Raw genomic sequence first — 27,656 nt, forward strand, 5'->3', positions numbered from 1 at the left:
TTGTATTACTTTGGGGTAACCTGACTTCAAGGAACTTAACTCTGTTCATGCAGATTGTGGGAAATCTGGATTGATCGTTAACTCATTGGGAAGATAGCTAGCTCCCCAAATGTAGAAAAAAGTTCTAAATAAACAATGTTATTTTTAACAAAAATGATTTATCCCATACTGATTGATATGCTATACCAAGTGCTGCCCAAATTATTAGGTTGGCTGAGATGTTACTAATATTAATTTCTCAGGCACCTCATAAGCTCCGATTATCAATAGAAAAAGAGGTATAGAGGCTGACCCAACTAATTAAGATTTGACTAGTGGTCTGAGTGCTGCACAAACCATCCAGAATAGGAGGGGGTAAAGAGGCTGAGAAGGGTGTCATAGGGTCCAAGACTCACTAATGAGCCATAGACCCTATGACATGTCTCATTAATAAATTTGCAGTGGAAACTAGGGACATTGGGGAGTTACCTTCTGAAAAAGTCTGACACATCTGATCCAGGTGGATAAAATAATTGTTACTTTGCTCTGCTTTGGTTAAATGGAAGTTTTAAAGCCCACAATGTTGACATTTGGGTAGACAAGACATTACACTGATGGATTAGTATTTTTTTTTATTAGGGACACTTGGTGGAATGGGCTGAACTGATTCCTTTTGTGCTATACCAATCCATTACTAAACAGGGACCCAGGATAAAGTCCTGCACAGAAACAATTGGCATTTTTAGTCATTTTTCAATCTTTAGACTGCATGCACAGCAGCATATTAATCATGAAATTAAAATGTATTCTCTTTCTGCAGTTAATGTGTGAGTGTACACAATGACTATTCTAGATATTGTATATTTCTACCATGTATTGATGTTTTCGAGGCACTCTAATACCATTTTCAATCCTTCTTTTCACATACCCACCTTAACAGCCAGTCCAGTTGGCCATAGATCTACCATTCATTTCTGCTGGTTCTGGCTATGTTGGAAGCTGTGGTGCAGTCATGGTTCTTCACCCTGTCTTTCAAAGAAGGACATCAAAGCTATAACAGATGAGAGACTGGATCAACTCACAGCGGCCCAATCTGTGATTCGAGAAGATTTAACAGCCATAAGCACCATGTCAACATCAGTCACTTGCATTTGCACTTAGCTAGGGCTTTCTCATTGCCCAGTGAATCTACATCCTGATGCATGGTTTCCATACACCATTTACAACTACAGCATCACACTCTAAAATCCTTTCATTATATATATATTTTTTAGTTGAGTCAGCAGTGATGAGCATCTTTCTTGTCATATTCACAGTGTGCATCAAGCATGTACAGTCACACAAGTTCTATCAAGATTTTAATGATGTAATCTCATATGTTAAATTGCAATGGCACAAGCCTGGGAATGAGCCACTGTTTAGAAAACATGAAGACAGGGTTTGTTTACCATGCTGCAGAGCAGTCAGCGACCATGCAAGACAGGTTATTAGCTGTCAGGCATGTGATTAGCAATAATCACTTAAGATAGCATCTAAATGGAATATCATTGCTTTCTTTTGTACCCTCATCCCCATACACAGCATTTGTCATCCACAATCCTGACAATGACCATTGCTAATTTTAAAAAATAAAATTAAATAAACGGGATATATACCTGTCCTGAGTTCACATTGTGTGACATCAGAAATCTGTCAATAAATGTGTTTAAAGATATACATTGTGATATGGCTAAGTAGAGTTATCGAATTATTATAAGTTAAGTTTCTCTTAAGATCACTCCTTTCCATTCTCATCTCAACCAGGCTTGTTACGGCCATTGACTCTGCATTTGTTTGAATGCTCATGCATATTTTTTGCCTTTTCAATATTTTTCTGTGGAAAGAGGAAAGTGCTTTTCTGACAACCACTCAAAGGATTCCTTTGCTTTCCCATCTCTTGCTTTATTAAATATCTTTGCTTGTCCTTCCTTCTCAAGTCCCTTCTCTAGCTCCAACTGTCTTTTTCTTATCTCCACCTATACCTGTTCAAGATCTGTGTATGTTTTGGCACCCAGTAGGAAGAAAATCTTGAAGACTGCAGGGTTTAGTAGTTTAAATCTAAGGTGCAAATTCCTACATTTTGTAATCACTGGAATGAAATAATTGCTCTTAATCCTTTTTTGGCACCAAATAATCATTGCCTGCATATACTCTGCTGTTCCCAATTTTATAAACAGCTCTTCTCTTCCAGAGTAAAGAAAGAATTTATCTTTTCTGAGTATATCTGCTACATTTCACTATCACTGGTTTGGGCTGTTAGCTGGTGCTGCTGCATGGAAAATCCCCTCTGTACACCCTCAGTATGTGTATATATCCAACACAGTGTCTTCCTTGCACATGTTCTGGGATCGCTCTGAAATGTATGTTTCCCTGCAAGACATATCTTCTAGCTTGATAAGTTTCTGGCTTAGCTGTTCTGAATTCATATCCACTTGTACAACCTTTTCCTTTGTGACTTTTTGTGAAGACTGTATGCTTCTTGCGGCATAAGTGTGACCCATTAGGGATTACACCATCTTGTGTTTGTAAATTGGAGCTTTTCTCCCCGGGCCTCCACTGAAAATGGGCTTTCAGGCCCAGTGGACATCCCCGGTTATCAAACTGGAAATAAATAAATAAATAAATTCTGAATTCTTTTGTTATTTGCATTAATGTTGTCAGAGAGAGTGAGAGAGAGAGTTGATTATATTAAACATTTCAGCATGGACTTAATTTATTTTTGTCCCTGAAGAGACTCCTGAGTCTAGATGATTTCACACTTTCCCTGAACTAACATCTCAATGTCATCTTTTTTCAAAGTCTGAGGCTGTTAAATTTATCTTTTTCTGCAAACTCCTTCTCTTCTTCACTCTGGAAGAAGACATTAAATACTACAGTGTCTCTCTGTGAGTTCAGGTTGTCTAAATAATTTATTTATTTATAACAGAATTTCTCTGATTTTGCCAGAAGCTCAGTGCATTTGACTTTACTGTGCTGCTACCATGCCAAAAGTACATTTCCTTAGTCCTTTTTGAGATTACGTAAAAGAACTGGTGTGGAAGCTTCTGGCAGACACATACAGCAACTGGTTATTATTGACTCCAAGCTCATTTAGCAGTGGGTAATCTGGATCATGGCTGAAAAGGGTCAAGGTCCAGCCTGCCCACCAGGTCAACAAGGAATGAATGAATGAATAAATGCATAAATAAAATGCACAAACAGATAAAAGTGCATTCCTTCTTTCCCAAAACTCTGGTCTAATGCTGGAGGTGTGAGGGATTTTTTTGTTGCAATTAACATATTTTTCTTGACTGTCTCAAACTGAGACCTTTACAGGAAGAAAAGGGTAAGGCTTGCTGTATAATGATGGATCCAGCCATAGTATTCAGTCACAACACAGTGCTCTTAGGTGTATTACTGAGACCTTTACAGGAAGAAAATGTTAAAGCTTGCTGTATAATGGTGGATCCAGCCATAGTATTTAGCCATAATACAGTGCTCTTATGTTTATGTCTTTTGCATGTAATTCCTTTGCCCTGGGAAACATGTACTTTAATGGCTGCTTGCACTGACCATAAAAGTTATAACAAGAATGAGGAAGCAGGCAGTCCTGAGCCAGTGGACTGACATTGGGAGAAAAGACTTGTGTAGATCTTGGGGCTGCCTCACTACGGCAGGCTATACAGTCAGATTGTGGACCAGAATGCTATGACACCTAGATATCATTGCATGATGTGCCTAACTGTGCATCTAGGTGTGGATGGGATGTTGTTGTGTGTTGTAATCTTGTATATTTTAAATGACTATAGCAACATTGTAGTCATTTGTTATTCTTGCCCCTTATAAGTCAGAAAATGCTAAAGTGGAAGTTCTTAAGAAATATGCCTGTGATTATGCATGGGACTGGGGCAGTGGGTTATACTCCTCCTGTTTTTTTGTTCTGTTTTTACAAGTTTCCTTACTACAGTGCCATTTTATTTTCATATACTATGTATCACACAGAGACAAAGAAGGACTTAAAAAGGAGTAATGAATGCTGCTTCTCTATCTTTATATATTAAGTTAATTCTTAATATTTTTCTTGATTATGTACTGTATCTTTTTAAATCTAGTATCCTTTATCTGTGTGGAACCTAAAAAAAGTTCTACCAATCCCATCCATTTAACCTTAAATAATAAGTAATTATATGCATGCTTGCATATATAGATATATACATGGATGTGTAAAACCATATTCAAGAACAAAGAAATGGTTAATAGAAAGATCCTTGTCTTGTTTATATAGTGATTATCATTAGCAGACCTCAGTGAAGTCATTTTCTCATTTTTTTATTTTACATTTTATTATAGATTATATCAACAATAACTTAACATGAAAACGTAGTGAAAACATCTTTTAGCTGGGTGTTCAAAACTTTAAAGGATTTTCTTATTTTACCAAGGTTCTGAAACAATTACAAAGCTAAAGATTAATGTTTTTTTTTTTTGAGAAATTAACTCAAAAAATATCATAAGCACGTAATTTAAAATTATTAATTTGACAGCAGTCCATAAAATTCCTGTCTCAAAATGCATAATTTGCCTTTTATTTTAGGGTGAACTGACAGGTTTATGTGGAAATTTTGATCTAAAAACAGCAAATGAAATGATGACACCAGAAAATATTGATCTTGGTAATTCACAAGACTTTGGAAACAGCTGGACAACTACTGAGGTTGGTGTTTCTTCTTTTCATAGATTACACATTTGAATTATTTTCATTCTAATGTATTTCAAGTGTATTATTCAGTCAATACAGAAACACAGCTGTTACTTATAATAATCTATCTATTTACTATAGAGTCAGTAAAATTTCTTTAGACATTGTCACAATGTCTGCTACTTGGATTCACTCTCCCACATTCAGAAGAAACTTGTATTTGTGGCAAGAAACTGCTCTGAATTACAAATGTTCTAGGAAAGCTTGAAAGCCTGACACAGTGTTTTAACTAAGTGAAAATAAATTTTGATTTCAGGGATTGGTTTTCAAGTATGATCTAAAAATGTGTGCAATGAAATTATAGCAGAAAATTACACATATACACTAAATTCCAAGGAGCTATTCAAAAGACCCGTCTAATAAGAATGTAATGTGTTTAGCAGCCTCAGATTGTTTTTTTATGGCAAAGGTACATAGTCCACAGTGCACTATTGTGTACGAAGCTGCCCCACACAGGTATATTGAGATGCTTAGTACTGGCTGAGTATCAGGGAAAACAACACAGGAACAGGCATATGTAAATGCAGTATAGTGAGATGTAAAGGAAGGTGTATGGTTTAATGAGTCAGCAATGAGATGCAAATGAGCAGGTCATGATTCATAAAATGGGGAGCAATTGGTTCTCTGTGAGATGCACATCAGCATGGAGAACCAACAGCATATGGGAGTTTGCAGAACTGCAACAAACAAAGATGGTAAGAGCAGCAGCAGTCATCATGCAGCAACACTTACTGTCTGTAACTGTTGCTGCCTCACATCCAGTAGTGCAGCTTGAGTTAAAAAACAAATGGTGCATGTAATATAATATATATCACCTACCACCAACTAACTAACCAGCGGTTGTTAGACCATTTTACAATGGCTTCAGATATTATATAGATGTTGGCTCATATGACCGTCAGGAAGAATGTGTGGGCCTCCTAAACCTCTGGACACTAAGGTATGTGCAGTCCTTACTTTACTAGCTTGTAGAGAAGAACAAGGTGTTGTAAATTGCAAACATATAGCAATAAAGGTAGTACTTGGTGTCTATGGCTTATGTTATGTCAGTAGGTAAGTGAACCATTCAGTCAACTGCCAGATAGTGCCAACATACCATCCTGGCAGTGCCCATTTCCCACATCTGGCATGTAAGTTGTCAGGATCAATGCATCCTGTGTAGTGAAATTCCAAAGGTCATCTATAGGTAAGTGCAGGCAACATGCTAATCAAACTGATAGAGAGCTAAAGGAAGTGTGTACTGATATTTTACCCTTCCATATGGTTTCCACTGTGTTTTTAGTGACGCCAAATACACACTGGTTGTTGACACACATAGGAAACCCATACGGTAGGGTTGAACTGCAGTATAACAGCATCCACTTGCAAACCAGAATTATTGCAGAACACATTTGGCCTCCTGAAGGCTAAGTTCTGCTGTTTGCATATATCTGGATGGGCATTGTAGAAAATCTGCCACAGGCTGCCAGACATTTGTATCATGCTGCATGTTACGTAATATAATTATTATGAATGAGACCAGTAATTCATGCAATGGAAGCTTTTGACCCACTGCAACAGGCCTTATCAAAGCCAACACACCATCCTTTACCAGTGATGACAGTCAAGCCATAAAGCAGGGTATAGCATCACCTGCACCCCACCTAGGCAACAAAGGACACATTACATGGCAACACAGCCAAGCCATAAAGCAGGGTATAGCATCACCTGCACCCCACCTAGGCAACAAAGGACACATTACATGGCAACACAGTCAAGCCATAAAGCAGGGTATAGCATCACCTGCACCCCACCTAGGCAACAAAGGACACATTACATGGCAACACAAGCAAAGCAACAGTGCCTAATCCAGCTCCATGTGCCCATGATGAGCACATAGTGACAGTGCAATGTCACACAAAGAAACTATAATGCATGTAGAGTTAATCAAAGGTTATGCCAGGCAGTATATGATGTGGTTTCACTGTTCAGCAGACATCTTCATTTCCACCACAGAAAGGACAAGATGTGACACAGTCATCATAATTTTTCACAGATGCCAAGGGGCACAGTGACATATGCTGACATCGCGGAATGGTTTGAGAGCTATATCACTGAAGGTAGAGACAGTAGTCGTGTGGCAAGTGTTAGTCTGTTATAGACAGTGCTATCTGGTGACAGGGAGGGGGTGGCATTAGGACTGTGACTGGTAGGGTGTGCCACTATGTAACCATGATCTGAGGCCACTGCTCCAGCTTGATGTGCAGGACTAGAGGACATTTATTACAGGGATTTAGTGCTGCCACAGGAATTGGACCCACAGGAGTCCAATGGTGAGGTGTCCTGCCCTTAGAGGCTGGTAGGTGTCTCCTCACTCACTGCATGTTGATGGAGTAAGATAGTTCTAGACCAGCAAGAGCAGGTGTACCATGCAGTGTTTTCACAATGTGACCACCCAATGTACTATCCCACCCCCTGGCCATAGACAACTTGACTGTACTGAACAGGGTAGTGATGGTGGCACTTGCTATCCTCTGCAGGGAGGAGGACATGGCATTAATGTTAGCTACATTAGACTTCAGATTTTGGCCATGGGGGACAACATCCTCATTGACATCATACACCATCTCCATGCTGGCATTAGACTGTGTCTGGATAATAGCACTGCACATCTGATGACTGAGACCTAGCATGACCCACACATCAGAGGGTGTCTGTGACAAGGGAGGGTGCTGAGAACCCCTAATTTGCTGCTGTATGGGGCATAAACCCATTGGATTGAGAATGCTGCTCTGTTGCTCTACTTCTAGCAAGAGAATGGTGCCAGTGCTCTTCGTCATATGTAAGCCCCCTAATGATAGTGACTGTTCATGTTTTACAGGCTTTAGCTTAGGTGTGTTTGAGGTTATATCTTCTCCTTGTTTTTTTAAATAATTTTATCTCAGTCTGTCTTTCTGAATCATCTTCAGACCATGCAAAGGTGTTGATGCCATCCTGTTGCTCTGACCCAGCTCTACAGGTATCACCATAGCAGTAGCCCAGTCTGTGAAAATATAATACAAGTGGGAACAGAGAGACTTTGAATACCCATGGCATGCACACGTTTCTGTGCTGTGCATGCAAACAGTGGTGCAAAGTATGTAGATATAGAACAGGTACATATTTCTGCTGCCATCCCTGTGCACCTGCCTATATTATGTACTTATAGGACACATGTATATTGTATATGTGGCCTGCTTATGCCCTGTATGCACACTACTCTGTATGCACATTCAGTATGGTTACTAAACTACTGTATCTCCCTCTGTGACATGACACTTAAGGTTAGCCACACCCAGAACCTGTATCTACTCCTGCAGGTATGATACCTGTGCCTTCATTCCCCCAATGAAAGCAAACTAGGAATTTTCCATTATTATTTAGGATAGCAGTAGGAGGTAGATCGCAATCAAAACTAGACAATTCTTTTGTCGACAATACAAAATGGCACTAGGAAATATTTATGGCAAAGTTATCAAAATGACCAGTCATCTAGATTCACACAGACAGTCAAACAGATAAAGTAGTATTAAGTAAGTCATGACATCACTGAAGACGTATGGGGGGCACAGTTGATGGCGTTGACTCTTTTCTATCTGAGCATAGTATGCCTCAATGCAGTGTCCTAAGTGCTACTTTGCAATAATTCTCTGCTTTGTGAGAGTAGAGCAACCCAGTAGCACCTCTCAACCTGTTAGAATAAAAATCTGGACAAAGCCAAAAATAATGGGGGGGGCAAAGCCCTGAAAACAGGGACATATTTTACATATTGCTCTTATAAACTTGAAATTTCTAGAATAAAAGGCATTGGTGTTATACATTTTCTGAAGGATATGAAGCCTGAAACTCAAATGACTGTTATTATTTAGTGAATTCAGTCTTCACTGATTTGCCCAGAAATCCAGAAAACCACATTTTTTATGAGGTACAGACCAAAACCAAGAGTCAAAAACAGGACATTCTGAGAAAATCTGGACATGTGAAAAGTATGCTCAAAAGATATCAACAATGGTTTGCCTCACATAGCCTTTAAGAGACTTAACCTGTTGTCAGGCTCATAACCTTGCTAATGAGAACGGTTATACTAAAGGTAAGACTTAGGAGTACTATACTCCTGCATTTATAAATGCATTTTGTACACCTACTGAAGTAGTAAAAGCCTAATTTAAAATGGTTTAAGCTTCTGGCTATCAACATCTAGATTATATGATTTATTTTCTTTCAGCTCAGTGTCCGCTGGGAATCTTTAACCTCACTTATTTCAGCATTCAGTATTTGTGCAATGTGTCTCTGTATATTACTAAATTTATTACAGTGTAATTAATGTTTTCAGATTTGTTTTTTGAGCAGTGAAACAAAAATACTGACTATCAAGAAAAAAAATTTAAAAAATGATCTCATTATTATGAGGTAATAAAAATCTGATTTTAATGTTGGTGTGTACTAAATATGATATTTTGTGAATTAGTGTATGAACAGCCCTGATGTCAGAAATCCATGCATTGTGAATCCTTTGAGGGAGCCTTTTGCCAAGAAGGAGTGTGGAATATTGTTAAGTGACGTGTTTGAAACTTGCCATCCTGTGGTATGTACCCATAATTACATCACTTTTTTTTTTCCCTGTACTCTCAGAAATCTCAAGCATATCTGTATCTCTAAATACTTCTTTCACCCGCAAGGCACATTATTCAGATCAGTTCCAAAGTGCCAGTAATAAATGCTGCATTATTTTCTAACAAACTATTGCAACTCAGAGACCACATATTTTCCTGTAACTGCACATGGATCATGATTATGTAATTCTGACTCTGACTGGGCAGGTGTCTGCCAGGCAAAAAAACAAAATAATAGCAATAAAAAGTTGTATTTTACATGCTGTGTTGTACTTTACATGCATGAAACTCTCTCTGCCTCTCACAAACATATGCACACACACACACACACACACACACACACACACACACACACACACACACACACACACACACACACTCCTCTCTCTCTCTAAAGAAATTCAAGTATTCAGTGATGGAGGAACTATGTTGTAAAGTCACTGTACATATACTAAAGAAATATTTAAGAAGTTCATGCAATACAATATGTGATGTAAGGTGAGCTGCTATGTAAAAAGAGGATGGAAGAGGATATAGAGAATAAAATGACTAGTCATTTTAAAAATAAAAATAAATGTAACTGGAATACTAGAGTGATGGAACAAGAAAATGGGGCTATGAGAACAGGATGATTACAAATGCTCATGCAAATAACTTATATTAACATATATACAATATATGAAAGCAGAAATGACTCAGCATTGTGATCCTTGCATCACTGGTCATTTCAGCCCCTATCATTGATAAGCAAAGCAGTGTTCTGTAGCAGCTGCCTCTGGCTTATAACAGCTGGGCATATAGTCTTGCTACTGACACTTAGTATTGCAAGCATATGTTCCTGTCTCTCTGTCTCTCCTTGAAAACATTAGTTTAAGATACTCAAGGACAGACAGATGATTTACACAGCAGAGGTCTGGTATGCCAGCCACTTTAACATTACAAATAACATTCCATTCTCCTCAGAGAACAATGAAATGTTGGGCACATCAGTAGGCATGACAAAGTTCTCACAAACTGATCTTTTACAAGGTAGGTACACAGGAGCAGTGTGGGTGCCTCACAGACTGAGGTTAAATCCCACAGCATAAAATCGTATTTATGTCACATGGTCAACACTGACAAGGCTTCAGTAAACATGCCCAATGAATAGCTCATACCCAGTGGAATGAAGGGGGAAGGTTATAAATAGTCAAGAGGCTGTGACACAGAAACATAAAATGTGTACAGATAAGTATGCTGAAATTGAATTAATAGTGTGATAGCATGTATTTAATTTGAGTAATCTATGTAAAACTGTTACACGCCAAGTCATGCACATGTATTGTAGTTAACCGTGGCATGTGAAGTTCATGTTTATTGATGGTATACTGAAACATAATGCAATAAATACTTTGGTTTGGATGCTATTTGGGATATTTTACAGTACCTTAATGTTAATGGTCATCAAGTTTGGCCTTAAGATCTGTGTTTCTAAAGTATAGCCAAACAATCCACTTATGCTGTAGTGACAGCTCAGAAAAAGGGCACAACATGGCAAGTCTGCAGGTAATGGAGTTTGGCTTTATTGGCCTGAATGCACCAGTTAAGACTTACAAAGTAAAAAGTGAAAAGTCATGGGTGTTCAGAAGCTAGGTAACTGAAACACTGGTATGTCCCTAAACAGTAATTTGCATATATCCCATGGTCCTCTCCTGCAAAAGATTTAGGGTAGCACACAATGAAGTCTCTTGCTTAGTTGTATCTTTCCTGGAATAATTGGTGTGTACGACCTTTTTTACCCTTTGGTTTGAGCATTTATATACAGGTATCATGCATGATATACCACCACCCTTACCAGAGAGATCACCTTGTAGCTTCTTTCCATTCTTCTGTGTAAGCAAATGATAAAACAGTATGTGAACAGTGTGAAACCAGCACAAACTATTGTAACTGTTACACAGTGAAAAAGCCCTGGTGTTAACATGTTGTGTACTAACTCTTTAACAAGTTTAAAAGTTCAGAGATTTTTATTTAACTTATTTACATTTTTTTATTTTATTTATTTGTCCTTTGATAACCAGGAAACTGAGATTCAAAAACATTTAAACAGTAGTTGAGTAAATATATACAAGGGGAGAAAGCCCAACAACAGATTAATTTTTTTTATAATGAGTTGGGTCGAAAGGCTCACAAATATACACACAAAAACATTTTTTGCAGTAGCTAATAAGTAATTATATACAAAGGGAGAAAATTAGCACAACAGATAAATACAAACAGACTGAAATACATTTACAGAAATATTCAAAATACAAAATGTAGGGGGGGGGGGTGCATGGCCAAGATGAGCAGAGCACTGACTAGCAGCAGTTCTTATCAGCTCTGTCACTTCAATTTTTTATGACAGGATTTTTTTGTTTATAGCTATCCTAAGAAGTGATATGTTTTCACTACTAGATTCTCCTAATTATAGTCTAGGATAGTATATAAAAATAATTTTGAATTTTTAATTTTTTCCTGTCAAAAATTCATTGAATAACTTTCTCTCATCACTGGACTTCAAAATAAGCTTCACTAAAGCTAATCACCAGGAAACATCTTTTAAAAAGGAGTTACAATATATGTTGTCTAACTTATAGGATTTGTCTATGAAAACTGATAAAATGGACTTGAAATTAGACAATTTAAAGAGAAATGCTCTCAGCAAATGGAAACTTTATATGAAGACCTTCAGCAACAGAAAAAAAAACAAATCTCTGGGATTGAACTTGCTCTCAGTGACATGGACTGCAGGTTACAAGAAGGGGAAAATAATATAGAATTCTTACTAAAACAGAATACAATACTTCAATCAAAAGTGGATGACCTGGAAAACAGGTTCCGTAGAAAAAACATCAGAATATTTGGTTTGCCAGACAACATAGAGGGTAAAATTTTCTGACATTATGGCTACAAGAAGTTCTTGATCTCCTCGAAGCTTTATCTTATGGCATCAAAAGAGCCCACAGATCTCTAATATCGTTTAAGAACAATTCAACAAAATCTGTGATTGTGAGATTCCTTTCTTCCCATGACAAAGAAATGATACTCAAAACAGCCTGGGCAAAGGCTCCCAATAAAATAAAAGACACCACCATTCATTCTGATAATGATTACTCCCCTTTGGTCATATCTAAAAGAAAGCTCTTTTTGCCTTTAAAGAACTTAAAAATGTCAAATAAAAACCCACTTGTTATTCCCGGTTAGACTGAAAAATTTACTGCAAGATGGACCAAAAATATTTGAAGACTTGAATGCTATTCTCTCATTCATCAGCTCTAATAAAATACTTGACAAAATTGAGGAAATGGAATGGGCTAAAGCAAGTTTGAAAAGAATAGCAGACAGTGGTTCTTGGAAATCTTCCGATCAAAAGAAGAAAATAAAAAGATGAACACCTACTTATTTCCTTATTATGCTCAGCTCAGCTTGTAGAACATTTTCTGAAACATCAATTGTTTACTTTTTTTCTTTTTTTTTTCCTCACTACTTGGAAATAAATTGAATGTATGGTCTATTTATGTAACAATATAAAAAAAGAAAAGAAAGAGAAAACTCAGGGGAGTTTGTTTTAGTATAATGTTGTCCTATAGTTATATATGCTCTGCATTTACTCTGCTACCATATAATTAACTATGCTCAGCACCTGAGGAATTGGTTTATTTTTTTAAATGTTTGCTTGCTTTATGTTCTTTTCTCAGTCTGGTCCTACAGCCAGATCAGTAATCTTGTTTGTTATAGTGTGCTTGTTTTGGGTTGTCCAGTTGTATTTGTAGCCAGTTAGTTTTTATTCCTGAATATGCGGTTTTGTTCTGCTTCATATTTCTCAAGCTTAACATATTGACATGTCTAGAAGTGTTTGCTTACTATTTGTTTGCTTTTTAGTTTAACGCAGCATTTGGATTATTGAATTATTTGTTATGCTGTGATTTAAAGAGAAATTTTGCAGCATGAGTAGCTAGGTGTGCATTTCTTTTTTGAATATGCATTTTAAGCTTGAGGCTTCTTAGTGCAGCTTTCTGTCAATATTACTTACACTTTCCCACTGAAACTGCTACAATTCTCTGTAAACCTTCTCTAGAGGCTTCAGGATGCTGGGCGACATATCCAAGCATCATCACTAAGCGATCAGACTTCTATGAATTCTGAACCAAACCATGACATCATTTCAGCATGATAGAATGTTGCAATGCTACATGGAGCACCGAACGGATTGGAATGGATAAAACAGAACAGAATAGTTTAAAGCATTTCAGTAAATATCCCTTTTTTCTACTTTTAATCTTGTGCTAGTTATATGCAGCATGAGTTTTGACTTCTTACACAATGTCAAAATGGTTACTAACCCCTATGAGTGTACAGATCTACAACCAGGTTTATCTTCACTGCCTGCTCATTTCTTAGCACACACCACCTTTGTTTCTATGCAGCAACTTGCAGTACTTTTATGATGGTTTTAGTAGATATACACATTCCTTTCAATTGTTAACTGTTTACATACCTTACTTAGGATGCTTCCATACCCTTATTCATGCTTTAAGTTGTAAGTTAGTTCACTCAGTGAATAAACATTAGTGCACTCAAGTTAAATCTGCTTCTCTCTATAGTCTGACCATTCAAGTCAAAAGTCATCATCTGATGCCAATTTCAACTCTTATGATTTCAACAGATCACAAAACACAGTCTTCTGTTTTATACAGTTACACAAGCATACACTGACTATTTTACCCATTCATGTTCATATGATGTCTGTACTTTAAGGAAGCAGTGAATAAATGAATAAAAAAAAGGGAAGAAAAAAAAGAAAAAAAAGGGAAAAGGGTTAAATGTGAGGGGCATTATATAGTATAATTATTTGAAAGCTTACAAGGAGTAAGGTCAGGTGAATTCAGTTAAAGGAAAGAAATACACTAATAATTTGATTCTCCTGACCTATAACAAGTGTTCTGGGCAAATTATTTATTTATTTTTTGTCTAGCCACGTAACTTGTGAGCGTATACTCATTTTTCTAAAAAATCTCACTATAATAGAATTGTTTTGATATGTTACACTTATACTTTACACTTGTATGTTTGGTCACAAAATCTGGATTTATTTCTCACTTCCATTTAGTTTACTACTTTAGTTTACTACTACCTAATGCTTGCATGCATAAACATTATAGTGTATGTGAAATATAGAATGTACTGGGAGACTTAAGGTCTGCAGTTTATATTGCCTTACTTAAAACTTTTAAATGGGGATTAAAGAAGTTAATTCAACATTACAACAATCAGTAATAATGGCTTATTTATTAATATGATTTTTTTTAACTTATTCAAACAACACTATTTTTTACTTTTGCCTCTCAACTATCCAAGCTATTATAAAAGATATAGTTGATATTTTAACTGATATAGGTTAAGCCTGAACATCACCCTCATATGTAATATATGTATACTGAAGTTATCACATGTTTTGTGTATGATATGCTTGGGTACTTAAATGATATTGCAGCTTCACTTGTTTGCTATATGCTTATCGCTCTACCTCACTCAATTATGTTGTTGCATACACAGACCATATCCTTATTTATGCTTAAAAGTTTATATTCAGGTGTGTGATGTATACAAAACCTATATTTAAAAGTGCAAGTTCTTTTTATGAACAAATTGATTTCATGAACTAGTGGGGAGGGAGGGGAAGAAAGATAAAAGAGAAAAAGGAGGGAATGAGCATAAATAGGATTTGATTTGTGTACATATGTTAAGTATTTCACTTTACAAAATTGACTGTAATACTTTCTTTCTGGATTAATAACTTACCAATTGTAATGTTCTCTAATAGAACCTTCAAGAAGGTTATTTTGTGTTAAAGCCTGAATATTTAAAATCTATATTCCTTTTGAATTAGTAACAGTGTATAAGAAAATTGTATCCAAATCTATATTATTAAACAAAGGTTTTATGGTTTCTATTATACATTTCTATTATTAGACTTTATTCTGTGGACATATATTCTTCTTTATGTTTGTTCCATAGAATTAGAGATTATTGCTACTTGTGGTTAATCTACTATAGTAGTTGATGAGAATTTTTTTAATCACCATATAAATATATTCAATGTTTTTGACCTGGTTGACAGTAGCTGATTAACTGTTGCTATTAGGTGGGCAGTTTGAGTGGTAAATGTTACTCAAATTGGGAGTGTCAAACTCCAAAAAGGGCTTGAGTAAATTTCATTTTATATATCTACTTTTTCATTGTTTGTTGCTATCTTTACATTCACTATTTTTTAGTATGCAAAAATATAACATATGGGTCATCACTTGATTTATTGATTCCTACTAGTCGTAAGATTATTGATGGTATTCCTCATGTAGTCTTTTCAACGAAAATGTTAATAGTCAACTTAAATCTAACCTATAGATACAATTTCAAATGTTTTTGTTAAAAGGTATTTCAATCAATATTAATGGCTTAAATAACCCGTGTAAAAGGGGAAGTTTACTTAAATATCTTTAACTCCACAAATCACATTTAATATTTCTGCAAAAAACACATTTAATAACTGATGATATCAACAAACTTAATACTAAATCATATACTGTTTAATCAAGTTCAGAACTCTCTCAAAAGAAAAGAGGAGTAGCTATTCTATGGAGTAACACAATACATCTTCCCAAGATAATAGAAGTGTATAAAGATGACAAAGGAATGTTTTGCTCAGCAACTATTGAATTGAATAACAATATATTTACCCTTATAAACATTTACTGGTTACCAGAAATTGGGGCGAATAAAGTTAAACAACATTTAAATCAGATTGTTCATTTATCTAAAGGTAAAATTATAATAGCAGGGGACTTTAATTGTATCTTAAATGACAGTGACACTAATACTAAGAGTAAAAGGAGGATTTTAGCACCAGCTAAATTGTTAAAGGAATTTATAGATTTATATATTTTAAAAGATATCAATAATTTTGTGGAACCAAATTTGTTATTTTTTAGCTTTTACTCTCATACACACAAAACTCATTCTAGAATAGACAGAGCCTTAATTTATAATGAGTTGACTAATAGCTTAACTTAAACAAAAGTCATTTCATGGCCCTTATCAGATCATAATTATATAATCTTTGAGTTATTAATCAATACAAATTATAACATCCAGATTAAAACAATACCAGTTTACATTACAAAATGACAAGACTTTAAAGATTTCATGTTATCAGAAATTCAAAACATTATCACTTTAAATACTACAAATGACATCTCTGAAATTTACATATGCTATGCTTTAAATGCTTATTTATGTGGGAAAAATCATTAATTTGTATAATAAGAAAAATAAACTATGGGATAAAGAATTACAGGATATACAACTTGAATTAGATAACTTGAAATTTAGCAATAGGGGAGATAAGGATGCAAATGGAAAAGAAAAAAAAATCATCTCATTAAGCAATAAATACTTGGAGATTTTGAATCATAAAACCATGATTAGTTTAGAGAAATTTAAATTTGTAAACTTTTCTACCAATCCTAGATCTTTAAATATATTGGCTAAGACCAAAAGACTTAAGTTTAATCATACTAATGAGATATTCTCTCCTAAAAAAGAAAGATGGTTTCTGATTTACAGAATATTCTAATAGAATTCAGAGAATTGTTCCTTAATATTAACCAAAAACATAGGGAGATTGATTCTAAAGAAGAGATCAAATCCTTTATTAATAAATACACTGAACAGAAAAACAAGTCACCTTTAAAGATATACCTGTATCTTTTATTGACCTTCAAAATCAAATTAGTAAGCTAAAACATAATAAAGCACCTGGTAATGATGGCATTATTCTGGAAATCTAAAATATTTTACCCAAAATTGTATTAAATTTACTTCATAAATTTTTTTAATATCTCTCAAAATAACATTACTATCCCTCCTTCTTATAAATATACTTTTATATAATCTATACTGAAATCTAATAAAGACCCCACTAATTGTTCTTCATATGGACCAATCTCTTTATTAAATATTGATTAACAGATGTTCATGTCCATTTTTGCTGATAGGCTAAAGAATTTTCTTCCAAACCTAGTAGATGATGACCAGACAGGTTTTATTGTAAATAGAAACACATATGGTAATATAAAAAGAACTATTACCTTGATCAAATCAGTTAAGAACTTAAACAAAATCCTAACACTAATAAGTCTTGATACAAACTGTGCCTTTGATTCAGTTAATTGGGATTATTTATTTATACTAATGGAGGAGTTAAATTTCTCAAATAATTTTAGATGTTTTATTACATATTTATATAAAGATAGCCAAGCTCATATCAAAATTGGTGCCAGTATTTCACAAAATATACAAATAACCAGAGGAACTAAACAATGATGCCCTTTATCCCTTTACTCTTTACATTAGTAATGGAACTGTGGGCAAATCTAATTAGAATGGATAAAGATATTGGAGGTTTCAAATTAAATTCTAATGTGTCTTCCAAATTACAAATGTTTGTAGGTTATATACTTATAACTTCAGAGGAAAATAACTCATATGTTGCTGCAGTCTTTAAAAATATGGACATTTTTCAAAAAAAGTCTGGACTAACCTTCAGCAATAACAAAACAAAATTTCTTCCAATTTGTTTGAACAAATACACTTTAGACGATATTTACATAAAATATTTAGCAAAAGCTGAACAGATATATTTAGTAATTACTAAAAATATCAAAAATATTATTCAGATAAATTACAATACTAGTCTATCTGTAATTGAAGGCCTCATAAATAAATGGAAAAATATCCATTTTACTATGGAAGAAAAATGTTCAATCATAAAAATTATTTTACTTCCTGAAATACTTTATATCATACAATCAATGTCTTTACCTCCTCCAAAAATAATAATTAAGAAATTCAATTTGATGATTCAGAAATTCTCATGGTTTCCAAGTAAATCAAGAATTGCACTATCCTACCATATGAGAGATTAGGATAATGCTTTTATAGGTTTACCCAATCTGGAATTATATTCAATTTCTTCAGTGATTAAATCCAGCTCCCTTCTTATAGATCTAGAATACACTGCAAAATGGAAAAAAAATAGAAATACTATCTGGTGGTTCAAATAACAATATTAACTCTCAAAACTTAATATTGGTGAAGAATTCATTAATTTGGATATTAAAAGACTATGTTTCTATATATTCTCTTTATACACATACATCTAATTATATGACACTTCTCTTAAAAATGTTTAGAAACTATATATTTAAATCTGCTATATATAAAGATTGGCTGTTTCTCTTTTTCCTATAGCTTTCACTCAAGGAGTTATTATCTCTTCTGACTACACAAAAATGTCATTATTCAAACCAAAACATTTAATATACTGGTATCAGATGATGATAAATGATGAATTTAAATCAACTGACTATCTGAAAGTTGAATTTGAAATCGATACTCTTTTATGGCTAGACTTACAGGAATGTAGGCAATTTCTCTTAAATAACTGTGATACAATGTCCCTAATAATAAAAAAGTCAATACCTAAACTTTTACACTATTTGATATTATCCACACAACATGAATCTCCTACTAAAAACAAAATTATCACACATATATAAAGCAATTAGAACTGATACTGATGCCTATCCTGATAGTTACTGGAAATATTTTTTTCCATTAGCAATTATCTTCCTAATGACCAAGATAAACAAAATATATTAGAATCTGCTAATATGACCACTTCATTGACTAAATGGAGATTATTTACTTAGAAATATATGTATAGCTCATTTCTTACTCCTTCTTCCTTAAGTAAATTTAGGAAGAAAAATTATATTTGTTGGAGATGTAAAAAAGAAGTGAATACTGATTGGTCACATATATTTTTGATTGTGCAGCCTTAAAGTATTGGGAAGACATTAACATTTTTCTACAAGCCTTTACAATTTTACACTTTCTAAATCTCTGGTTATATTTAATACACCAGTACCAGGATGCATCAGGAAATTTAAATATCCTGTGATTTGGTCTATATTTGCAGTCACTAGGAAAATTATAACAAGAAATTGGAAATCTGACACTTCTCCCTTATTTTAAGAATTTAAAAACCTTCTTATTGAAGTTTGTCTTTTGGAACGATTGACCATTAAATCTAGATCCATCAGGAATACTTCTTATAATATGTTTAATAAGTTATATGAATTACTTGGAAAATAACCTGTCTTCTTAGCAAACTCTTGATATATACCAATACTCTTATATTGTACATTTGTGAATGTCTTTGTAAATAGTTTAGTCACATTTGTTTAATTCAAATTGTTTTTACTTATTCATCTTGAATTTTTGAAAATATTTTATGGTAATATTTGTTTCATTATTGAAATCAATAAAGTTTTTTAAAAAAAAAAGAATACAAAATGTACTGTAAGTAGCTAGACAAACTGCAGAAGTAGATGGCCTACATGAAGGAAATTAATACAGAATTGTTCAAAATATTAACTATATTACAAATAATGTATGGAGGTGAAGAATAACAGAGTATTCCAAAACAGACTTTGGAATTGAATGAGATGAGGATGAGTAATAAACAGGAGGGAAAATTAAGGGCATGGAGAGAGTTGATTATTATTCGAGAGATGGATGGATGCAAGAGAGGAAAACAAATAGTAGTACATGTTGGCTGAAGAGATAAAAGAGCATGCATTAGTAGTAATGTATCGTTAAATTGAGAGCTTCTTTTGATGTTAGGCCATAACTACCTGCTAAGATTTGGAGGTGTTAGTGAATTTAGAGTTTTGAGAAAGAAATAGTTATAGTGAGTAGGTGGTGATGCATTTGTTTTGAGGGTTGTGCAGGTACAGTTCCAGGTGTCAAGTAGATATATTTTTAGATTGGTCTTGAAATTGGAAAGGTTGCTGGTATGTTTAAGGGATAAGGGAATAGAGTTCCAGGAGTGGGCTATGTAGTTGGAAAAGAGATAGGTTCCTCCTAACAGCTGTAGTTTGAGGTAGTGTGAAGCATTTTATTTTCAGATCAAAGTGGCCTAGCAGGGGTGTATGTGTGTAATAAGTCTAGTAGAGTTTTGCTTTGTTCTGGTTTGTTTATTAATCTGTGGATGAGGAATAGTTGGTTGTCTGTGAGTTGCTTTGGTAATTCAAGCCAATCAAGCACTGATGGGTTCTGTTTGATGAGATAGTGACACATTTTTCTGTTTTATTGTAGCACTGATTTAGTTTATTTTGGATGGAAGCATGAAAGTTAAGCAGTACTGGGGGACCATACGATAAAGTAGCGAGTAGGAGTGTAGAGGCCAGGAGTTTTCCTGGATGAATCGGTTAAGTAGTTTCTTTGTCCTGTACAGTGCCCCTAATTTTTGGTGATTTTTTTTGATAGCCTGTTGCACATGTAAGTCAAATTCTTAGCTTGGTATGGGGGATGACATATATGAGTGTTATCAGATGTTGTTATCAACAAATTTTGTTTTAGGCTTATAAGATCATTTGCAAGGAATAGCAACAGCTTTGTTTTTTGGATTGAATAGAAGCTGGGACTTATTGAATCAGCTTACCATTGATGAAAATGACTTTTGGGTGAGGTGTTGTAGGGTACTTATGTTACTATCAAAAGAGATTACTGTGCACTCATCAGCATATTGTATGAGGGATTCTTGACATTTGGCAGAGTCTAGGTTGTTGGTATTTATGTTGAAAAGCAGCTGTCCCAGTATGAAATTTGGGGGCAGACCTGTTTGACAGGTAGGAAGGATGAGTAAGAATTAATCCATTTAACAGACTGCAGTTGGAGAGATAGTTGGTGAAACTGTTTGACAGGCCAAGTGAAAACAATTGTTTTAGAAGAAGGCTATGACAAACAGTATTGAAGGCCTTGGACAAATCCAGAAACACAGCAGAAGGCATTTGGCTTTTTTCTCTGGCAGGGTTAATGGAGATGTTGAAGTTTAAAAGAGCTGTGGTAGTGCTGTGCTGTGTCTGAAAACATGTTGTGTGGTGGTAAGGATGTCGTTAGTTTTGTAACTGAGTCATTAATCAATAATGAATGCATTTTCCTGAATTTTTTAAAGAGAGGAGAGAATGGTAGTGGGTCTAAAGTGGGATATATTGTCAGAGTTACCTCCCTAGTGAAGTGGGATGATGTGACATTTTTTGCCTAAGGCTGAGGCATGCAATTAGTGAATATATATGTTTAGCAGAATGGAAAGAAACCATCAAGAAGCTTAACCACAGCATTCAGTACTGGTGTGAAACTACAAATGTCGTCATTAAGTAGAACTTCTCTACATGCCTCTTGTAAAAATTTATGATCACCTATCCAGTCATCCAGCCTGGTTTTAAATGTAGCTACAAAAGTGTGCTGCTTGATAGGTAGGAACAGTGTGTTCCAGAAGCAGAGGATACTTTAAGTCAGGTATCTGCTACACCACCTAGTGTTGTTGATGTGGTAGTATAGGTTTAGGTCTCTATTGGACATTTATGCCTTACCACTTGTTCTATTTAGGTGAAGGAGTTTAAAGAGTTCTTGGTCATTCACAGGATGAAAAGATAGACAGAGATCACCCCCTCAGGAGTCTTTATGACACTGAGCACAGGGACAGGGATTTTAATCTACTGGAGCTGCTAAGGACACTAGGAACAAAGACCTTTTTGTATGATAAACAATGAGGTCTCAGAAGCCAGTTTAGGTTCTTACAAGGTACATGCTGAAAGATGCATTATATTCAATGATGGATTTGATAAGGAATGAAGAAGGTTAGATTATAACTTCTTTGAAATAAAAAGAGATGCCATGAAAGACAGGTTGCGCAGGGCTGAAGGATTCTCTAACTGCCACAGAGGCATGGTGGCAGTGATTAGTGGCATGCACTGTAACACGCACATTGTACTCAGTCAGCAGTATCGCACATTTATCACACTAATACACTTGTGTGGTAAGTACAGGCATGTGCACTTATTGTAAGGCATGTATTTGTTTATTTATTTATTATTTATTGACATTTGTTAACCGGGTTAGTCCAGCTGGGTTAGAAACCCATTTTCAGTGGAGACCCAAGGAGAAAAGCTCCAGTTAGAGAATACAACATAAAATCTAGTTACATTCAGTGAACGTTTTACAGAGAAAAACAATTTACAGTTGGTTACATTTATTTAACATTTTGCAGAAAAAAGATTCCATTTAGTCTAAGTTTCCCATTTAGTCTACAGTATGGGAAAGTTGTGTAGTAATGGTGAAACAAGGTACAGGTACATCTAGAAATCTGCTAGCCATATGTAAAGATAAAGCCAAAAGAGAAATATGCTAGTCATATCTAAAGATAAAGCCAAAAGAGAGGTAATATATATATATATATATATATATATATATATATATATATATATATATCTATAATAGGAAGAGTAGAAAAGGGATTAAGAATATGGTAGTATACCAGCATGAGGCCGTGTATATGTAAAAATATTTAAAGATGAATAATACTCTGTGATTAGAAAGTATATTTGCTTTATACTTGAGAGATTTGGTGGGTTGTTCATAGCAGACAAGGTAGAATGGGTGGGAGCTAAGAACTATGAAAGTGGGGGTTAGGAGAGGTTATGGCAGGCACAAGTTTTGGAGTTGAGCAGATGCTGTTTAACTTCTTTTTTAAAGTGAGATGGATGTATAATGGCACGTAGGTCTAAGGGTAGTTTGTTCCAGGACTCGGCAACTGAGCATTTGTTTAGTAATTTGCCCTCAATTTTTCTTTGGTGGATGGACTGCTAGTAGTTGCTGGTTAGAGGTATGCAGGGGCTGAGATGGAGAGTAGGTGGATACGAGGATAGAGAGAGCTGGACAGGAAGATGGTTTATATAGTGTAGAATGTATAATTTGGAATTGTGATGCTAACAGTAGCTGTGGGAATTCAAACCATTGCAGGGAGTTTAGGGCAAGGCAGTGAAGTGAGGTGTAGTGAGAGTTGGTAATGAATCTAGCAATTTTATATGTCTGTTGGAGTTTAGTCAAGATAGTGTGCTGGATAAAGGTTAGTACTGGAGCAGCATAGAGAAGTGAGCTAGGGTGAGTCTGGCATTTGGAGTTAGAAACCTTTTATTATGATACAGCAAACCTAGTTTCTGTTTTTTTTTTTATACATTGGAGAAGGTGTTGGTTAAATTTGAGATCATTCTCTATTATGACACCTAAGAGTTTAGTTTGTGATTCAGGCCGAATGATTGTGTTGTTGGAGAAAGTGATAGTAAAGGTGGATTCATGGTGGGAAAATGAGTGGTGGAGAAGAAGCAAGAGCTTAGTCTTTTCGGGGTTGAAGATGAGTTGATTATCTGACAACCATGTTTCAGTGGTAAGAAAGGTGTGTTGAGTGAGGCAATGTAGTTCTGAGATGTTGTTAAGAGATGGAGATGAGTGTTGAATCATCTGCATATTGGATGAGGGAAGAGTTTGTGCAAGATGTGTAGAGCTTATTTCTGAAAACATTAAATAGTAGGGGACCCAAGATGGGGCCCTGAGGGACTCCAGTAGGGACTGAAATATAGAGAGAGTAGGAAGATAGTCATCTGACAGATTGTTGTCTACAAGAGAGGTAGCTGTAGAACCAGGTAAGGGAGGTAGCAGATAGATTAAGGTTTGCAAGTTTGGTTAGGAGGATGGAGTGAGATACTGTGTCAAAGGCTTTGGAAAGGTTAAGAAAGAGACAGGATGCAAGTAGATTGTTGTCACGAGCTTCTGCTATGGTGTGTGTGTGAAAGATAGAAGGGCAGTAGATGTACTCTGGTTAGGGCAGAAACCATGTTGTGTGGGAGTGAGAAGGTTTTGTTGGAGGAGGTATGTCAGGAGTTGTGAGTGAATAAAGTTTTCTAGTATCTTAGAGAGGGGTGATAGGATGGCAATAGGACAGTAGTTAGATGTGTCAGTAGAATTACCACCTTTGTGGAGGGGGATAGTGTAGAAAGATTTCCATATTGATGGAACTGTAGCTTCCTGGATGGATCTATTGATGAGAATTGATACAGGATAGGGTATAGAGTTGGCAACAAGTTTGAGGAAAGATGGGGGGAGATTATCAGAGGAGGGTGAGCAGGAAGTTTCAAAAGAAGCTATTTAATGTAGGAGGTGGAGACAGGTTGAAAGGAGAAGCGATTTTTATTTAGATGGTCAGGTGGGGCTGGTGGAGTAGTTGTGTTTGGGTTGGTGTGAGTGAGGTTCTAGACTGTTTCAATAAAGTGCTTGTTAAGGAGAGCAGCAGTTTCTTGTGGTGATTTGTTTGGGTAAGGAGAGGGATTTGAAGGGCAACCAGGAGAGAGGATATTGTTGAGGGTAGCCCAGAATTTATGGGGTTTGGATCTGTTGTCTAGTTGTCCAGAGCTATAGTAGGACTTTTTGTTCTTATTAGTTAGTTTCTTAACTAGAGTCCTCAATTCTTTATATTTTTGAAATAGAGAAGGTTCCTTTGTTTTATGCCAGGCTTTCCAGGTGCTGTCTCTTTTATGCATTTGGGATCTAGTATCTTTAGAGAGGCAGGGAGCATAATTTGATTTGATTTGAATTTTTCTGGAGGGAGCAAAGGAGTTTAGGGTGTGTAGAAAAATGTTGCATTTGTTGACTGCGTCATCGAGTGGGAGAAGTCTAAGGATGGGCGAGTCAAAGCTAGACAGTATGGTGTTGAATAGGGTGGTATTAAAGTTAGAGAGTTTATGACAGTCTCTGTAGTGGAGTGCCTTGTGTCAGTGGGTAGAGTGCCTAATGATGTATGTGGGGAGATGGTCACTTTGAGAGTCAGGTAAGGTTGTGGGGTTTTGGTAGCGGAAGGGGGAGTTAGTTAGAATTCAGTCAATGGTTGAGCTGGAGGATAAAGTTCTAGAGAAGTGGGTAGGGGATGTTATCAATTGATGGAAACCATTGAGGTTGATATTGAGTTGGGGTGAGTCACCTGTAAGTTTGGACCAGTCAATATTGACATTCCCTAGAATTAGGGTTTCATACTGTATATTACTGGTAAACTAGGATAGGATATTTTCTAGGATGGGTATATTGTTTCCTGGGAGGATGTAGATGGCAGCAATAGCAAGTTTCTTGTGTGGATTAAGATGGTAGTTTAGGATGATAAGTTCAGCTTCGTGGAAGTTGGGGATAGGGATGGTGACAGGTGAGAGATTTAGGCCATCTTTATAGAGGATGGCTACTCCACCTCCCTTCTTTGGGCTTCTATCAAGGCAATATATGTTATAGCTGGGTGGGAGTATTTCTTTATTAGTGATATGAGATTTGAGCCATGTTTCAGATACAGAAAGAATGTGTGGGGTAGTTTGGGCTATCCAGGAGTGAAGTTCAGTAATTTTATTGGTTAGGCTTTGTATATTAATGGAGTAGATAGTTAGGTGTTCCAGTAAGGGTGTGTTTGTGCTATGGGGATGGGTTAGGTTGCGAGAGTGCGATGCTGAGGAGGTAGAGGGAGAATTCAGTGAAGTGAGATTAATGGGAGAGGGAGGGGCCTGGATTTGGGTGGATGTCACCAGAGCATAGTAGATCAATGATGTGACATGTGAGTGAAGGTAACAGGAGATTGTAGAATTTAGTTTTGTATTTGGGGGAGTATGAAGGGGTATGAAATATAGTTAGTTTGTGGAGACAGGAGGAAGAGAAGTTAAAGAAAGATGGTGAGATAATGATGCAAGTCAGAATGTATATTTATATAGGAACAGGAGGTTGGGGAACAGGTGTGAGGGTGGGGAAGGTAGGAGTGATAAGAGGTAATAGACTAGAGGAACAGGAAAGTAGTAGTGGTAAAGAGAAGGAGTTGCATTATTATTTTGATTTGTTATAGGTGCGTGTAGGTAAGTAATAGACTAAAGTGTAGCTGAGAAGGTTAGGTATGCAGCTGGTATTGTTAGCTAGGGTTGGAGGGTCTGGTTTACGTATAATTTAGCTGGAGAGGGGAGGGGTTAAATTAATAAGCAGGAAGTGGAAAGTGAGTGGCTGGACTGAGAGGAAGGGGAGGGATAGTCAAGTATAAATGTAATTGATGTGGGGGTGGTTGGGAATGGGGGTAGGGTAGGGGAGTGAAGAGAGCCCAAGAGTAGTGAGGGCGAATCAAGTGAGGCAGCACCCACTGAGATGATACCAAGAAACAATCAGAAAAGCAGGTAAATATGGTAGACTAGAGAGCAGGAGAAGGAAGGGGAGGAAACTATATCAGCGAGAAAGGACTAGACTGTGTGGCTCTGTAAAGGTTAGAAGGCAGTAGATTAGGAGCACAGAAAGACCAGGAGATGGACAGAGAAAAATAGAGGAGTTCAGTTTGCAGTAGCAAATGCTATAGAAATAGGATAAGCAGTGAGAGACAGTCGGAGAGGTTGCAGCGAGCAGGTAAGTTAGATGGTAGATAGCAGAGTGGGGGGCAGGTTAGTGTGAAGAGAAACAGGAAAAGGCCTGGGGATGTGCAAAATTTCGGCCACCACAGGTGCAGCAGTACAGGTAGCATATAGTACAATAATTAACAGTTTAGGCTGGACATACTTATAATACACTATTGATGTATAGGAAGACAGCACAGGGGAATCTTGATCTCAGGAGGTTCCAGGCAGGGTCGATCTGTGGGCTTGGAAGCTGAAGCAAATTAGCTACTTAGAATACACTCTTGATGTATAGGAAGACAGCACAGGGGAATCTTGACCTCAGGAGATTCCAGGCAGGGTTGATCTGTGGGCTTGGAAGATGAAGCAGATTAGCTACTTAGAATACACTCTTGATGTATAGGAAGATAGCACAGGGGGATCTTGATCTCAGGAGGTTCCAGGCAGGTTCGGTCTGTGGGCTAGAAACTGAAAATATGTAAGCTATCCCACTGCTAAAGGAGACTCACAAAACAAAGCAGCAAATCCAAAAATAAGTATAAGTGAGTCAAACCACCATGGTCCAGCCAAATAAATGTCCAGAAGATATGTAAAACAGCAAACAGTTTATTAGAAAAAGGTTAGTGCTTTTGCGGGGTTACCGCTTCATCAGACCAAATAACAAATGAAAGTAAAAATCACATATTTTTAAAAAAGTACTCAGCCAATCAGTAAGAAACAATTAAAACTGAAGCAATTAAAAAACAAAAATGATCTTATATCATCTTCTGCCTACTAAGGCATGCTTAAGGGAGGTGCCACTGTTAAGGCCTGGAGGTTCATAAGCTCTCATAGAGATAACCAACTTTGGTTCACATAATTCAACAGTGTTGTTAAAATCACCTCTTC

General features: G+C 36.0%; 1 protein-coding gene across 2 annotated transcripts in view; it reads left to right on the forward strand.

Annotated features, from left to right (window-relative positions):
* Positions 1–27,656, forward strand: part of OTOG (otogelin) — a 2,079,396-nt gene that overhangs the window by 1,230,161 nt on the left and 821,579 nt on the right. For both annotated transcript variants that reach the window (XM_044082876.1, XM_044082877.1), the window contains exons 28-29: positions 4,592–4,711; positions 9,243–9,359. In XM_044082876.1, the coding sequence (XP_043938811.1) occupies positions 4,592–4,711; positions 9,243–9,359 (237 nt within the window). The remainder of the gene's footprint in view (positions 1–4,591; positions 4,712–9,242; positions 9,360–27,656) is intronic.

The sequence above is a fragment of the Protopterus annectens genome, chromosome 9.part0 (genome assembly GCF_019279795.1).
Source record: "Protopterus annectens isolate FY-2018-M chromosome 9.part0, PAN1.0, whole genome shotgun sequence".
Taxonomy (NCBI): domain Eukaryota; kingdom Metazoa; phylum Chordata; order Ceratodontiformes; family Protopteridae; genus Protopterus; species Protopterus annectens.